This window comes from Triturus cristatus, chromosome 5_2 (genome assembly GCF_964204655.1).
Source record: "Triturus cristatus chromosome 5_2, aTriCri1.1, whole genome shotgun sequence".
Lineage (NCBI taxonomy): Eukaryota > Metazoa > Chordata > Amphibia > Caudata > Salamandridae > Triturus > Triturus cristatus.
This window is the reverse complement of record NC_140588.1, coordinates 177,133,159-177,150,596: the sequence shown is the minus strand read 5'-3', so window position 1 is coordinate 177,150,596 and position 17,438 is coordinate 177,133,159. Positions and strand designations below refer to the sequence as shown.

General features: G+C 42.9%; 1 protein-coding gene across 1 annotated transcript in view; it reads right to left on the bottom strand.

Annotated features, from left to right (window-relative positions):
• Positions 1-16,128, bottom strand: part of LOC146822761 (cytosolic non-specific dipeptidase-like) — a 70,373-nt gene extending 54,245 nt beyond the window's left edge. The window contains exons 1-3 of the mRNA XM_085606943.1: positions 15,595-16,128; positions 6,230-6,373; positions 5,219-5,381 (exon numbers count right to left, since the gene is read on the bottom strand). Of these exons, the coding sequence (XP_085463069.1) occupies positions 5,219-5,381; positions 6,230-6,373; positions 15,595-15,660 (373 nt within the window). The 5' untranslated portion in view covers positions 15,661-16,128. The remainder of the gene's footprint in view (positions 1-5,218; positions 5,382-6,229; positions 6,374-15,594) is intronic.
• Between the last annotated feature and the right edge of the window lie 1,310 nt (positions 16,129-17,438).

Sequence of the window (17,438 nt, the reverse complement as noted above, 5' to 3'; positions counted from 1 at the left end):
TGCCATAAATTTCAACTTTTTAGGCTTCATTCCCAAAGTTCTATAGAGGAGTCAGCCAAGGATCACTGCCTTAATTCTATGAACAGGGTAATCGGAATACAAGGCCAAGCGCTAGTCAATGGGCATGGGAACCCTAGCGGAGATGACAGAATATGCCTGGGATAATAATTAAGAGTTCTTTAAATATTTCATGTAGAGCACTAACAAATCCAGCCCCAATGTTCAAGTAACCACAGAAAGACCCATGAATGCTCCTCGATTATCATTTGCCTCCCTTTAGGGTATTACTTAACTTGATTTTGTACAATATACCAGAATAAATTACATCTAGTCTTCTGGCTCAGAGGTCAAGGAACAGCTCAAGTATACGAACAAACCATCAAAAAAAAAGGAATTAGACAAAGATGGTGCAAACACTCTACATGCTTTAGGGCTATACACAGAAACTGCAAGCCAAAGAACAGGCAAGTGTACTTAAAACTTCCAGCCTTCCGCTAGTGAACTCTAACCTCAAGACTGCAATGATTCCTGTGCACAACTTGCGTAAACAACTCGCTATCACAACTTTGATAAGATTGCTTTCAATTCAATCGGTTAAAAACATTTCATAATCTGTTCAAAAGACTCAGCAGAAAAAAACAGGATTACAGATATCATAGCTTCAGATCAGGATCAAATAAACTCTGCACTTATTAAATGTTATTAGGAAGCTGGGTTTTGTTGCTTGGGATCTAGATGACAAGGTAGATTCTCGTTGTTAGGGCAAACAGAGCTGAATTGTCCAGGCTTAAAACAGTGAGGACGACTGGCTGACAGCCCTGGCTAGAAGGAAGGACAAACCTCACAAATTGGATGTACGAACAACTGGTAAACGTTCACATTTCAAGAATGGAGTTATTGGGTATACGTTTTTAAAAAACGAGAATAACGCTCAATACATACCGGTGGGCTACAACGGGAGTAATGAAATGTGACAGTTATAAACCCTAAAGATATACATGGATTTAGACGCATAAAAGATATACCATATCAGATTGTCAACAGGAAGCACACTAGTGGTTTCAGTTCTTGCAAGTAAATTGCATCAGATCTTACAATTAAAAAGAAAAGTCACAACACAGTGAGCATTTGTGAGAACAACATAAACCTGTGGGCTACCAGGGAATAGTGAAATATAACCGTTATAAACCCAAAATATATGCATACACTTAGATGCATGAAAGATATCACATATCAGATTGTCAACAGAAATAGAAACTAGTGGTAGCTGCAACTTTCCGTTTTTTTTTTCTAGATCTGGTGCAATCTTCGTGCAAGCAGTCACAAGACACTGAGCAATTGCGATAACAACCTTAAACGTAAACCTGTGGGCTACAATGGTAGTAGTGAAATGTGACCGTTATAAACCCTCAAGATATACATACATTTAGATGCACACAAGATATCCCATATCAGATTGTCAACAGGAATAGACAATAGTGGTAGCGGCTACTTTCAGTAATTTTAAAGATCTGATGCAACCTACTTGAGAGAAGTCACAAGACAGTGAGCAATTGTTGGAGTCAGCTTTTCGGTCTTGCCAGTGGGTTAGTAATAGGAAAGAGGTAAGGGAAAACTCCTAGATAGGTCTACTAATGCCAGAGTCACAAGACAAGCTAGGATCTCACCCACAGAAAGTGAAGTACATTTTCCGTTCTTGAAAGCTTAAGCAAATAAGGAGGTCATTAGCCCATTGGATGTCTGCATGGTGGGAGAGGAATGAGAGGATCACTGGTGGCTGAAGAAATATTGAGGCAAAGGATACTTACTGAGCTACATGACTGAGTATTCTGCCACTAGCACAATACCAATGTTTCTGATTTATGTAACCCCCCCTCCCCCCCCATATCTTTAATGGTTGACATAGTAGCATGTTCGAATCCAGACAGACCGTAGAGGGCTGCTATTTAACTATGCCCCCCTGTAAGTCAGGGGCTTTCTGGTGAAACTTGACAAAACATAGAAAGTGCCAGTGAGGGCAACAAAAAGGAACTCTATACTGGGAGGTTCTACATTAGGCTGAGAACATTCATTAAACCACCACCAATTTTGCCAGTTAAAGTGGAAGTATTCTGAGAAAGTCTTTAAGCACCGGTTAAACAGAATATCACCCAGGCCAGAAATGAACTCCAAGTAGGGTAAAAAACGTTGGGGTTAGTAAACTATACGCAGCACATGGTAGCTATGTTATCAAAGTTCAATATGTTTGTTTTGTGCTCAGATTCTTATTGTTCTTAACTACACTGGCATTTTCCGATTAAAAGGAAACGATTTCTTACCTACAGATTAATGTACAATAGATTGAAAAGACAGTACCTATCCTTTATTCTGCCACTACTTACGAGTAACAGCGGTCTACTAAAATATCACTAGCAAATGTATGACAGATCGCAGAAAATAATATTGTAAGATCGTTGCTACCACTCTGATAGAGCACCAAGTAAGGCCTCATGAAAGGAATATTTGCAATTACAACCTCTTTTGGATGCAATTTCCCTCCAGCAGAACCTTTTCGGTGAGACTGCATTCTAACATGGGGGAAGCGTTAAAAGGTTCTTATGGATGTGATGGTGTGAAGGAGGAAGATTAGACCAGTCTCGAATGTTCACTAGCAGATCACACTCTCTCAGATCCAGAAATAAATACGTTCGAGGATATATTAATATCCAATTAAAGTCAATGTTATAGGAATGTTTCCAGAAGAATCTTCAGAGAAATGCAGGTTTCTACTTTCAGACACAAAGTACTGTGGATGCTTTGGAAATTAGATTAGAAATAATCGACCTGTGTTAGATCACAAAGAAGTTCTTATGTCCAATAATGATTGCTTTTGCAATGGTGTATAAATGTAAACATTAATTTCAGATATTGCTTTTTGCAACTCTGATTACCTCTGAACAAAGTGGGTAATCTCTTTCTATAAGATGTTTACAGTGGAATGGTGCACGGAAGCCATCAGATCTTGTCCTTACACTACTCCACGCATGTTGCAAACCAAGGCATCTAGTTCCATTTGGATGTTTAGTAAATGGAGACAGCGCAACAGCCTGATGTTCCTTTTGAGTCACAAAGATGTGCTTTCCTAGTTTTATGGTTTCAGCTGCAGAAATAGGAGGCTTTTGACTACTTGTGAAAATGGAATAAATAAAAGCAACCCTAGACTAACATTTCATTCTCTTTAGAGCCAAGATTAGCAGGGATTACTCTAGCCTTAACCAAGTCTGCATACTACGTTAACAAAGTAGGGGTAAGGAAGTGATGTGAAGTCTCAGTGGCGTGAAACCCTATCACAGTGTTCCACTTAAACAGACGCAGAGTAGGAAGCTCTGATAACAGCGTTTAAGGCATTTTACAACACTGCATCCAGTCCTCCAGGGTGGCAAGACTGGTTTTAGTCTTGTACAAAGAATTATTGTGCAGGCTTTTACCACTGGGCTGGACAAAAAGCAAAATAAGAATGCAGACAAACCATGAAAGTCTAACAGGTTCCAGGTGATATATAATGGAATAAAAATGAAGCAGCAAATACTTTCAAGTCTTTGTAGTGCACAAACTGGAAAATGGTCTCACGAAAATGTAACCGTTACAAAGAGGCACAGTAACAGCACACTAGTACCTTCCTGTTGAATGTGTCCAAGTCCTGCCTGATCCAATTAAACGCTTGAATAGCAAATACGTTTTACAACAAGCTAAATGGGGAAAGCTCTATTTACAACAGCATATGCCCCAACTTCTAAAAGCATGCAAAGGAAGGGAACTAAATGAAAAGCGCACTGGACTGAAATCTGGCCACTGTTGCTGGAAATAATGTCGCAGGCAAAACATGTCAGAAAGCAAGTAAGAATTATGCCATTCAAACAGATATGAACATGTTCATTGCAGGTTTTAATAACAAACATCTCAGCCCCCTCCACCTACTTTTAATTCTGCCCTTCATCTCTCAGCATTTAGTGCTTTTAAAATCCTCTAGCTATCAGTAGTTTCGCGAATGTGCAAATATACGTGTGCCTGCACCGAAGCTCAGCTGCTACCTCTGCAGGACAACTGTAATAATTTTATTTTTCAATTTTGCATCATGCAAATGTAGTATACTGTAGGTAACCGCACAAGTGTAAAAGAAATAGCACTTAAGAGCCCCCGATCAAGGACCAAGCATTGCAGCATCTCACTTTCCTCGGAAAAAACTCAATTTCCAAGAGCTGTCCATCACCCCATCACCTATGACTGTCAATTCCTTTCCCAACTTATCGAGGTATGCAGACTGCAAAGTAGGCTTACAAGTCTTGTGAAGATTTTATATATATATATACACATATACAATATATATATATACACACACACAGTTTTTACTGAAGGCTACGGGGTCATTAGTATTGTTACGAATTTATCTTGAAATACGTAAAGCATTATTTGATCGCAACTGTCAATTTTACTAAATGTAGTCACATGACAAGGAGGGGCATGGCAACAATTTGCACAAATGAAAAGGCATAGGAATGGGTAACTTCTGTGTTGCATCACCCTTATGCAGCAGAGTTTGTATAAATAACAGAAAAGAGGAGAGAACACAGTTGGCAGAAAAGTGAAAAGGTAGAGCGCACTCGAAGTGCCCAAAGAGATAATAGGTTTTCATATAGGTCAAAATAAGAGAATGTTGGGGGTAATAGGTCTGCTACTCAAGTTCCTAACTAGGATGGATTGCTCTCCTAAATACATATATTTCAGGTGCCAGGAAAACAAATATTACACTACCAATTACATCATACAAAAAAATTCAATAATGTTACCCAGTCAATTGAACCAAGCAGGTCATAGATTATTAGTGAAATTAGCAGTTGGGTTTGGGTCAAGTCTGTGTAAGCATGTGAAGTATGATAGCACCCAATAGCTCACACAACCTGGCTGAAGAAAACTCCCTCCTGCATCAAGTTGCACCATATCGGAGCCAATGGGCGTGAACCTGCTTCTCACAAAAATGTTACTACACAAGGCCTTATTTGGCATCATATTAGGTTTAGCAGACAGAGTGAAGGTGAGTAGCGAAATCAGATAGGAGTTAGTCAAGCAAGGAAGCCTGTGCATCTAAGACCACAAGACATGTATATTACCGGAGGATTTTTTTAACTGAGAAATACAAAAACTCGGATCTAAAAAAAATATTTCAACACAAGGCACTTACCATCTCTTTCCTCCAGGACAAAAGGCTCGCTGTCCCAACCATCATCCAAGGCTGCAGGCTGGACATCCAGATGTCCGTAAACACAAACGGTTTTCTTGCCGGGGTCTGAGCCCAGTCTGCCCAGAATAACTGGTGGAAGTGGGATTTCAGTGCCATCAGGGAGCTTAAAGTCAAAACAATCAATGTCAATTTTTTTTTCTCCATTCTTTCTCAACTTTTAGATCTCCAGAAACACATTGTATAGCCAGTGCGGAGCTGCACTTTAAAGTCAGCACCTCGATTTTTGTACTAAAACCAAAAATGTGTTTACAAATCAGTAATGCTTTTGAGGGGCCTCCATGAGTAGTGGAGAAGGCAGCACTGAATTTGTGAATCCCAAAATGTGATTGGGGAAGATATTCAAATAAACTGCCGCTCGACCAGGTGCCTAGTTGTGCATTTTACCCATTTGGTTCTGGTTTCTCAAGTTGGACAATTAAGAAAGCACTGCTGCTATCAACAGCCTGAGCCAACGAGTACTAGCAGTGTAATGTTTCTAGTTTGAAATTTTAAATGATGAAAACATGAAGCTCCTTTAGAATAAGGCAAAGAAAGGCCTGGTGCACCATGAAGACTGCCTAATTACTACAAGCATGTGGAAGCCAGACTGTCAAACATGTTGTACAAGTATAAATGCAACAGTAGGAGATTAAATACAAAACAGTTTTTTTTGCAGAAAAACTTTCGTGATAGAGGGCGCAAACCTTGTATCCAGTCATATCAAATGCATCAAGGCAGTGCTCCAAACCATAAAGACACTTAGACATCAGGTGTTGGGTCAATGGATCATGTTTAGAAGAAAAGGCATCATTTTCTCTAGGTTTCCTGATATGCCACTCATTTTACTCTTCCTCTTTGTAGAAGGCTCAAGGCAGGTAATGGGTTCACTAGAGGTGTCACACACCCTTTCAAAAAAAAAAAAAAAAAAAAACACCTCTTCCTACTGCCATAACTATTGGAGTCTTTTCTCACCTTCTGTTTACCGACGTCGACCAATTCGCAGGTGCCACCCAGGCGCTCAATCTCCTTGGCAGCGACTTCCATCATCCGTTTGGTTTCGTTTCTTTTTTCCGGCATCGCAGACACGCTCTGGATTGCCACCCATTCTGCCAAACGCTGGGTAAACAAAAAAACAGATTCACAATGGTATTAACAAAATATATTTTGAACACAAGCACACTGCTTGGGGCGGGAAACATCTGCAGAGCAAAGCTGAACCCTTGTTGTTGGTCTTTACAAAAAAAAAACTATAATTGGTAAGAATACAGGCATGGAAAACTCTCCATAGGACCGCTATATATTGGACACATTTATAGGCTTTAAACATAGCTATCCTTCCTTTTAAACTACTTGTGCACATTAGATTTGTAGAATACTAGGCACGGCCGATCACTATTACAGACCTGCATCCATCCTATCCTCAATGACCGGCACTTCGTGATGTGAAAACAAAAAAAGAAATAGAAAGGGTTTCAGACATGAAGGCCTCTCCGGTAAAATAAAAGACCAGGGTGCTCTAAAACATTGCTCAATGAGTCTTTCAGGCCTTAGCAGAAAGCAGCTGTTTTTAAGGGCATCCAGGCACCATACTGCCTGACGTGGAAGAAGCCGGATTTCTAAAGTAATATGTACAACACTATGGGAAACAAACACTGTATGCACATAAACTGGGGCGTCGGGGGGGGGGGGGGGAACTTGAGGGAGTTCGGTTTGATCCAGTAACAGAAGAAAGCTTAGAGTTCTTTATGTCAGCAACAAAGATGAACGAATGAGGAAGTGAAATATTTAAATTAGACTTGGCGATTAGGCAACACTGCAAACTTATCTCTAGTTTTTAAAAAGCTGAGCATGCAAATTTAGGATTGCGAAAACGCTGGAAGAGGTGGAAAACACAGTGCGTTGTGAGTATAGCTCATCATTAGGAGTGACCTTTGAGGCCTAAGGCAAGCTGAACACTTCAGAACATCTCACCTGCCCCAGCCTCTTATGGATAAGGTGTGAAGTGCTATTATCACCCTTACTTTAGCGCGGAGGGCGCCCGGTGCAACAATCATTATTGGCGTCCCCTCACCCCATGACCACCTCCTCGGATTTTCTCACTATCACCGGGCAAAAGTGCCCCTCATCTCTCCAATCATAAGCTATTGCTAAACACAGCACCTCCCCCCCTCCCCTAAGGTCGGTGCACCCTCCACAGGATAGCGCCAGGTGCGGCCGCACCAGTCACACTGCCCTAAAACCGGCCCCAACTAGAAGCACGTAATATGCCTATAGGGTCAGTCACCTCGCAATGTACTGCAGTATTTTTTTATACTTAACCCCTCAGTAAGGTGCCGACGCCCATGCCAACATGAGTAACATGCAGCACTGTGTAGGGTGTGTGGTTGCAAGTGCTGACCCTATGTGGGAATTTTACCACCAAGGAGCGGTTGTCGTGTTATGGAAGACAGCGCTTAGCAGTGCGGTGAATGAAGAGAGTGCGAGCACTAGATGTGGGACTTTTATTTTGAGATATGCTGGCGCCATACGTTAGATCTGCAGGTCAGTTTGTGTATATGTAGTTATTCCAGCACCTGTTCTGGATGGGGGCCTGCCTTAAGGTGGGCCATGCTACTGTGCCATGAGGCCGGACAGATCTTACAGAGGGAAGAGTGTGTTCGAGATCTGTCCAGATTGACTGAGATACTGATCACCTATTTGACCTGCATAGTACAGAAATAAACTCCGACCAGAGTATACAGCTTGTGGGACAAGTGTCAGAGTAAGTTAGAGTCTTCAGTTGACCAGCAATGTTTGAAAGATCTTTCTATTGATGCCTACTTTTTTTGTCTATCAGTCCAGTTGCTATAATGGGGTTATTTGCATTGCATTGTAGTATTTGTATAGCATTTGCCATGCTGATAGCATGCTACATATTGTGTATACATGGTGGGAAGTGTAGTGTATTTGCTTTGAGCCTACGTGGGAAGCGTTTCCATGTTGCACGTGATGCCCAGTTAAGTATAGCGATTGTGATATGGGATTCAGCGATTGGCGGTGTGATCAATATGGGGAACGGGGTGACCTGTACACATGCATTTTTTATAGCTTGCTATTACAACTGGTTAACTCTGCAGGTCCCTTTATAGTGTTGGTAAGTTGTATTTAATGTTCCCAATCCCATTTCTAAAGAGGGCTGTGATAGGCGTGGAGATTTGGAAATCAGATGGGCCCACTAAGACTGCATCGCAGCCATGCTCTATAGGACTGTCATTATGCGATGTCAATTAGGGAGATTTGCCAGGATCCACTGTATTATAAACATCATTTGGCATAATAGGATGTTGGTGCTCAAAGTATGTAATTATTTGAGACCTGCAGGGTGGAATATCAAAGTGCATGGATTAACCAAACAGCTTAGAGACAGTTGAAGCTGCCCAAGAAAGGGAAAGTGCAGAACATGAATTGGTGGGGAGTTTATAAATGGTTACAAAAGGGGACAAGGAACATAAATTCAGCTGCAATGAAGGAGAACACAGGTGAATTTCCCACAAACTGGCTTGCCGCTGGTAAAACAAGGAACTGAGCTGGAATGGAAGACAAGTTTGAGGATTTGAGCCAGTAAGGTTGAGGTAAGTAATCAGGATTTGAGCCAGTAAGGTACGTCAATGAGGACTACAATGGTATTGGCGATGCAAATGGTGTACACAACCGTAATGCCCACTTATTCTTCCATGCAACAAGGTGAGGGATGGAAGGCTTAAATTAATCTTACCCACTGGCAATCGCTCGGGCTGCATCCCAGCCCACTGTTTTTCACCCACCATGCCAACCAATTTAAAACAAAAGACCACCATATACAAATCAATATCAATCCTGCTCCTCTTTGGAATAGTCCATCCCGAACTGCCAGACGAGGCCCCATCCCTAAGGAACCACAAGCAACCCCAAACCGGTTTTGTCACACTTGGCGCTCATCAGCAGGGTGTAGCTTGAATCCATGAGCAAAGTGAGCATGAGACCCATGTCTGGGCATACCCATCTCACTTAGAACCTAATCTGCAAACAGGTGAGGGGTGGAATGCTTGAACTAATCTAACCTTTTGTGTATTTGATGCACCACCCGAAGTGGCTAGGATATGCCTGGATGTGGGTACCGTGCTCACTATGCCACTGGAACCAAGCTACACCTAACTGACTAACCCCAATCAGGGTAAAACTGGTCTTGGTATGCTTGTGTTCGGGTTCATGGAGAGCCTGACCTGGCATTTCGAGATGGACTGCTCCAAGTGGAGCAGGGTCAAGATGAATTTGTATACGACTGGGTCAATCTCAAGTGGCATGGTAACCAAAAAAAGAGGGATTGGAATTGTATTCCGAAAGATCGCCATTGCTTAGACTTCTTGCAAGCATTCCTTTTGTGTGTTTGATCACTTTTTTTTTATGGCACATCGGTTAAAAGAGAAGTGGGGGCATGAATAAGAATACAGCACGGAACATGAGTTTGCTAAATGTATTTTTGCAAAAGGTAGGTTTAGACACAAGTCTTTCAAGCGTGCTGAGATTTTGAGACTGTCAAATGGATAGCCAGAGTCAGGAGGAGGAACCTGCAACTGAGGGGCAGATGGACAGCCAAGTGTTAACTTGGCCCATTAAAAACTTGTGTGTGTCAACAGTGGAGTCAAAGGAGGAGATGGACTACCGGTAAATGCACGGTCTGGCTGGTAGTACATTTAGTAACGCATTATGTAGGAGAAAGAAAGCTGCACTGCCAAGTCAATAAGCAATTAGCATGTCGAAGCAGGCAGCAGAATGGGGTGACCAACCGTCCGTAAATTTCACGGACCGTCCGTTATTTTAGTATGATGTCCACAAGGCGTCTGTAATTTGGGGTCCACAAATTACAGACATCATACTAAAATCGAATTGGGAAATTTCAGTAAGGTATGCTGTTTCCCTGCGAGAGGCCCCATAAGTTTAAAAGATTTCACTCGGACCACTCGCACTTATCTTTTTAAACTGAAGAGGCAGCCTGCAGCGGACCCTCCCGGACCTGGGGAAGACTGTGGAGTGGCCCATTGTCATTCTGAGACTGCAGCCGATTAGTACTTATATGATGACAATGGCCCCAATTGTAGTGACAGCATGTGGTGTGCCTTCGTCTGCATCAGACTAGGGCAAGGCACGAAGGCATTCTGCTTTTGTCTTGGTGCCATGCTGGAGAAAATTAAAATAAAATAACTAAGTGTTTTCGCTGTACATTTAAAAGTCAGATTTCAACATACAAAAAAAACAAAAAAAAAAAAAAAACACTATTTGATGTTTATTAGCACAAATCTTGATTGCAGAAAGGGCCTGATGTCGCTTTGCAAAGCTGCGCGCATACTGAACAAGCATTGGCATAGCCAGTAGGTCTCGCCTTTGGGACCTTATAAGTGTTTAGCCATGCAACAGTTGCAAACTAAATACTAAAAGGTCCCAAAAGCAAGACCTATTGGCCATGCAAAGCTAAAGTGATCGGGATCACGATCAAACATCAAAGCGGCCGCGAAAAGTTATCGCGGTAAAGCGTGGCGCGCGCGCCTGCGCACATGCACTGTAGCTCTAGGCTGGCCTAGTAGCACTTTGTGGAGCCCTCTCAATAAGTCTCGCCAGACCAGCGCATGCGCTGGGTCAGGCAAGACCTAAAAACTGAAGTGCATGATTGTCTCAACCTTATATAAACTTATTTTGACTTGTATTTATTTTGGTTGTCTATTTACTTTTATATTATTGTGCGACCTCCTCTGATATGTCTGTAAAACATATGTTTTGTCCTGAATTTTGACCGGTCCTGAATTTTTGTCCTGAGTTTTGACCCTTTTTCCCAAATTCTTACACTGACCGTCCTGAATTTGCACCCATGCCAGTTTGTCACCCTACCGCAGAATGGTATGAAAACTGAGTTGGCTGAGAGTAGAGATATGGGGCAATCAATAGATAGAACTGTGATTATGACAGAAAGCAGGAGGGCTCTATGCTTCTAGAGAATAAGCATTTGTAGGAAAAGCAGTGAAGGATTTTTTTGTTTACTTGGGGTTTTTGCATAGCACTACTAACAGCCCAGCATTAGTTTCATAGCACTTTGGGGGTAAGGGAACATGCAACAGCGAAATGGTGGATTGTATTAAAGTACATTTACCAAAAACGGAGGTGGGAAACTAGTTGATCATCAGCAGTGTAGGACAATAGCTGGCAAAGATTCACCACCTGAAGTGTTGTACAAGATTACAAAGTCTTGAAAGACCAAAAGTCTTAGGGCCTCATGTAGGAAGCCAAATACCGGTCAGTAACGGCCGAAATTCGGTAAATATCCCGTTACCGACCGGTATTTAGGCATTTGCGATGTAGGTGGCAGATGATTTTCTGAATTCGGTATTTACCGATTCGGAAATTAAGAAATCGGTAAAATACCGATTCGGTAAATACCGAATCCAGAAATGCTATGTAGGGGGCACTCAAGTGAGTGCATCATTGGTGTCTGGATTTGTTATTTACCACCAACTACTAGTTGATGGTAAATGACGAATACCTTCCAAAAAGCATTTTTGTGCTATTTGAAAAGTGCAATGTGGCAGACATACATCCCCTTAGGGCATGTATGTGCGCCACATGTGCACACATGCACGAATCAGGGGTGCAACAGGGTGTCAATGTGACACCCTGCCACCCATGATAATGCCTCCCCTATTACCGATTCGGTATTTACCGAATCGGTAATGGTAACTGGCTTCCCATTCTTTCCTATAGGCCTCCAGGCCCATAGGAATGAATGGGAAGGGATGCATTATTACCGATTCGGTAAATACCGATATTTACCGAATCGGTAATAATTACAGATTGGTTACCTACATTACATTTACCGATTCATAAATACCGAATCGGTAAAATTCGGTATTTAAGAATCGGTAAATGTGATGCTACCTACATATGGCCCCAAGTGACAAGGGGAAGACAGGTGTTCTTATTTTTAATAGAGGTACCCGACCAGGCAACACGACTTAGGATCCACCTGGACAGGCCTAACATGGATACAATAGGATTATCCAAATAACCAATGATAAATAGGTGAGTCTTCTGAATGGGAGATTTAATCAGTTTCCAGTCTCACATCAAGGAGGTAGGACTTCCAGTGGGATAAGTACTGAAGTGTTTGTCTGCCGAATCTCCTCCATCGGCACAGACGAGTCAACAACAGGTGCTGATTTGCAAACCATAAGCTTCTGATTGGTTGCTACGAGGCACACAGTTTTATCCGCTATACTTTAGCAATCAGATGTGAATGATTTTAGCAAGGGGGCTTGACTAACCTAGTTCCTATTGTAAAGGCAAGCACAGCACAAAAGGACAGAAAGCAAGGGGGCTTGACTAACCTAGTTCCTATTGTAAAGGCAAGCACAGCACAAAAGGACAGAAAGCCACAGAGTTGCTGGGCGAATTTTATTCTCTTGGATATGTATACGTGATATTGATAATAAATTATTATTCCAGCTCACTTGGAGGGCATCGTTGAAAAGACCTGTGCACAAAGCAAAGTGTTTTAAGAGAGGAATGGCGTTTTGCAGGCACACTGCTTTGTCACCATGCATCAAAATCCCACCAGTGTCTACTCCTTGGATGGGGTGCAGGTGCAACAGGGCAGGCAAACCGTTCACATAATGACTCATTTAGATGTTCTTTAGGGTGGTTGGGTTACCCCACAGGAAAGTAAATGAAGTGGATAGCAGAGGGATGTTTAACTTATTGGAGGAAGACAGCTCAATCTGATGCAAAGGTCAGTAAATTGTTGAGATTAAGGGGGTGGTGGGAGTTGTATCTGTGAAAATGTGCAAAGGGTACATAGTAATAAGACGGGCAAAGGCTAAGAAGCTTTTCAGGCACACTCGGGGGAAGATTGAGTTATCAGGTTCATGCAGCTTTAAAGAAATGTGTCTGAAAGATGGATCTGGAGTTTGGGGCGTAATGGTTTAGGATTGGGGTAAGAAATGCAAAACATGAGTAGTTGAAGGGTTTAGGGAGCAGACGATTGGAAAGGTATAAGGTGACGAGTGCCTACTGGACCTATGTCGGTTGTCTAATCACAGACAGTTTAGAGTTGCCCCACCATTGCCGCAAGAAACATACAATGGGCTGGAAGAAGAAAAAAAATAAAGTCTGAGATTGTTGTCGCCTGAACAAATGAAAAATGGCAGAAGCATCTCAGACTTGCTTAATATTGATGAATGAGATGGATCTGGTACGTTACTTACGAATGGCACTGCAGAAGGGATTTATTCAAAGTAAAGAAAAACAAGGAGTCGTGGCCGGGAAGCTGAAAGGTGGACTGTACTGCTTCTTAGGTGGGCAAGAAGCCTGGGAGCAATGGACAAGGGGTGACAGGAAGATGAACAGGGAGAAATTTTTCTAACCATTTTTTAGAGTTTTATAGAGCGCGAATTTGACCCGAATCCAATCAGGTATCAAAGCGCTTTACATAGCGCCAGTTACGTTACATGAGGACACACATTCATCAAGCACGAGGAGATTAAGTGATTTGCCAGGAATCACAGGATGTTCAGCGTAATTACCGAGACTCGAACCCAGTTCCCCAGGTCCGAGGTCGAGCGCCCTAGCAGTTAGGCCAACTCCTCTCCCCTTTGTGAACCAGTCCACGGTGAAGGCGTTGCTCGGGTGGGTGGAGTAGATTGTTCATTTAAAACAAACAAGTTGTTACCTAACAGAGTTGTGGTAGTGTTTTAACAGATCATTGTAAAATGAGGGGGGGGGGGGGGCCGTCAGTGGAAGCTTTTGCTATGGTGCAGGGATGTCGTCGACAGGAGTGTTTACTGCTGGTTAGGCTAGTTTCTGAAAAGGATTGGCAAGATATGTATTTTTTCCCCAGGGTAAAAAAGGCTGTACAGTTGGTAGACTCAACCCACAGTACATTCCCTGCCCCGGGTAGGTCAGCTATGCGAGAAAAGTTGAACATGCTAGGTTTTTGTAATATCTGGCTGATCATATATAACAGCCCTTTTCTACACAAGAGATGTGCCAGATTACTATGACTGGTTCAGTGAGGCCCGTCACTTATCCACAACGATACACCATAAAAATATGTCCTCAATTGCCAGATAGTAGTTAAGAATCGCCACCTTGAACCTGGCTTACATAGGTACCAGTTTGACAAGACAATTGCACTGCAAATACGGGAACACCCTCTATGCCAGAATTAGCAAATATCTACTCCATAAACTCCAGAACGCCACAGCCAGACTCATCCTCAGCATCCCACATCACCCAGCACCTACGAGACTTCCACTAGCTCCGCGTCGAAAAGAGAGTGACCTTCAAGCTGCTCACTCATGCCAACAAATCCCTAAACACCACCGGACCCCAATCCCTCAACAAAAGAATCTCCTTCAACACCCCCAAGAGAAACCTCCGCTCACCTCACCGAAATCCCTTGCATCCGGAGAGGCAGAACAGGAGGAAGATCCTTCTCCTACATCGCGACCAAGACCTGGAACAAACTACCCCTCAGCATCAGATGAACCCCCACACTGCAAGCATTCTGGAGAAGCCTCAAGACCTGGCTCTTCGGATGATTCGGAGCTGCCCGATATCCTCCACCCCCAACGCCTTGAGACCCTAACAGGTGGGTAGTGAGCTTCACAAATCCTGGATTGAAAAATGTAACATCAGTCCACTGCATTTCGAAAGATGAGGAATGCATCAAGTCATAGATCACCAGGTTAGTATACAGATACAAACATCTGTGGGATTACTAAAGGTCAACCATATATTTACGTCGTTTCAAAGCCGACTCAGTCTTTTATTCTTCAAAGGTCGATAAACTCAGTAGGTGCAGTTGGGTGAATGAAACAGTAAAAATAGGTGGCTGCATAACCAACGCATGCGGTATAAGGAATACAACGTGAGATCTGACCTAGATAGTCTGTAGTTAGCAATCCCATCCTTTAAATCCCAAAGCATGTATTATGCTCATAAATGATCATCCCGCATATCCCTAAAACTATAAAGGCGGTAATAAGGTTTTGAAGAGTCGAAAAACCAGACATACGGCAATTTCCGTTGCTACCAGTCCCCGAATTTATAGCCCACTGCTATACTAAGATCCAGGAGAGCGTGCCCACTACAAATAATGCACTTTTACACTACCACATTGATGGGGGATCGTCTCGCCTAATTAAATTGCAAACAAACAGAGCTACGTTCATTTGTCAGTGCCGAGAACAAGTGGGCTCGCTGGTCGCCGGCTGGGAATCCCGTCCAACAAGAAGAGAACGAAAGCGGCACGCGGGGTCCAGGCTCCCACTCACCTTAACATACAGGTCCTGGTGATCGTCCACGTACTTGAAGAGCTCAGGGAGTGGACAGGAAGCCATCTCTCGAACACAGCGTCTGTCTGGGTCCTGTGAAATAAGTGACGGTGGGAACCGTCCTCAGAGCTTTAAAGGCGCTGCTGCTGAGCTCGCATGTGTCAGCACAGGCCGCTTCCTCCTTCGGCTCCGCCCAGTCACGCAAGCTGACCCCGCACGTTCAAATGACCAATGAAGCTCTTCATTACCGGAGGGTTCTTGAGAGATCACCTGATGGCTTGGCACGTGACAGCAGCCTGTGACTGAAACTGTGTGATCATGAATGAGGAGGCTGCAATAGCCGATCTCCACCCTTATGAGCCCAAAGCTGTGATCCAGGCACGCCCGAGTGTCGCTCGTCACATGCACCAATGAGTTATCAGCTCTACAGATATCAGCTCTACAGACGCTTTGCGCATCTCACTCTGTTTACATTGCAAGGCGACTCGTGATGAAAACAGACAGCTGACCAGCCGTTCTGCACAACACAGTGAGAGCAGCTTACCTGCCAACGTTTGATAAACAAGCATTTGCAATGCAATAGGTCTTGCATTTGCGAGAGTTAAAGCTGTTGGCATTGTAAATGACAATGCTTTTTAGTTATCAGTTTTGCTAATTAACATATAATAAAAGGCATTATTTACGGTGTCAATAGCTCAAAATCTCGTATATATGAGACCTATTTAGTTTCAAAGAAGCGACTGCCATTGTACGGGGCTGCTCAGAAAGTGAAAGCACGCATGGCGTGCTGAATGTTGCAGGAAAGCATGTGGTGCCTACAGAAGAAGAAACTCATTAAAGAAAATAGTGTTACAGACTAAATAAGACTACTGTGCAACAACCGTAGTAAAAGGGCCAGTGCTCATGGGAGGTTACAAATGAAGACAAGGCGGTACTAAGGAGAGACTAACAATCTTATTAACGAATCAGAAGTCAGCATTTACGAAGGACAAAGACACAAGCCAATGACAAATATGGGCGGAGAGTTTGCGGGGCTTCAAGTACATACTCAAATACAGCATGCCTCGCAGAGCAGCGCATGCGCTGCCCAGGCTCGACCGAAAAAATCCTGGATTTGGGGTGGGGAGGCGTGGTGTATTTTCTCTATTGACGTACATTAAATCAGAGACAATTTCAATTGGGAGAAGATAAAGTTAAGAATTTTTGGTTCCCAAAAATCGAGAGCCCCCCACATGAATCGGGTCTGTTGGCATGCACGGATCAGGGTTGCCACCATTTCCAGAAAAAAATACAGACCGTTTGTTCACGTTTTAAGATTGCTCTGAGCAAGGTGAATGCTTCCAGTAAATTTCAGTGAGATCCCCGACTTGAAAACTTTCTTAACCCGCCCATGCAAACACACCTGATTCAAGCGGGAGATTCCTAATGTTTTGAGTCGAAAAGGCTTCATATTAGCTGCCTTCTGCTAAAAATTGCCTCTACTTAAATATAAGTCAATGGGAAAAAAACACTCACCCGATTTTTTTAAACCTCCTAACTTTCAAGTTTTTAACTGCTGACATATATGCTCAGCCTCCAAACATGTTTTTATCTCTTTTGGTTTCAATTGACTAAGAAGACTAATGACCTACATTAACACTTAATATCTATGAAGATAGCTGTTTGAAGGGTTTGCAATTAAGGTATGGTGAGGGCAGATCTGCCACCTCAAAAAAAATTACAGTGAGTAGAGTGGTTAAAAAACACAGCTTAAAACCTGGCTGTTCTACATGGCCGCTCCCGACTTTTCTATTACATCAGCACTGAGATGCCCCTTCAGGGACAAGTTTTGCGCTATGTCAAAT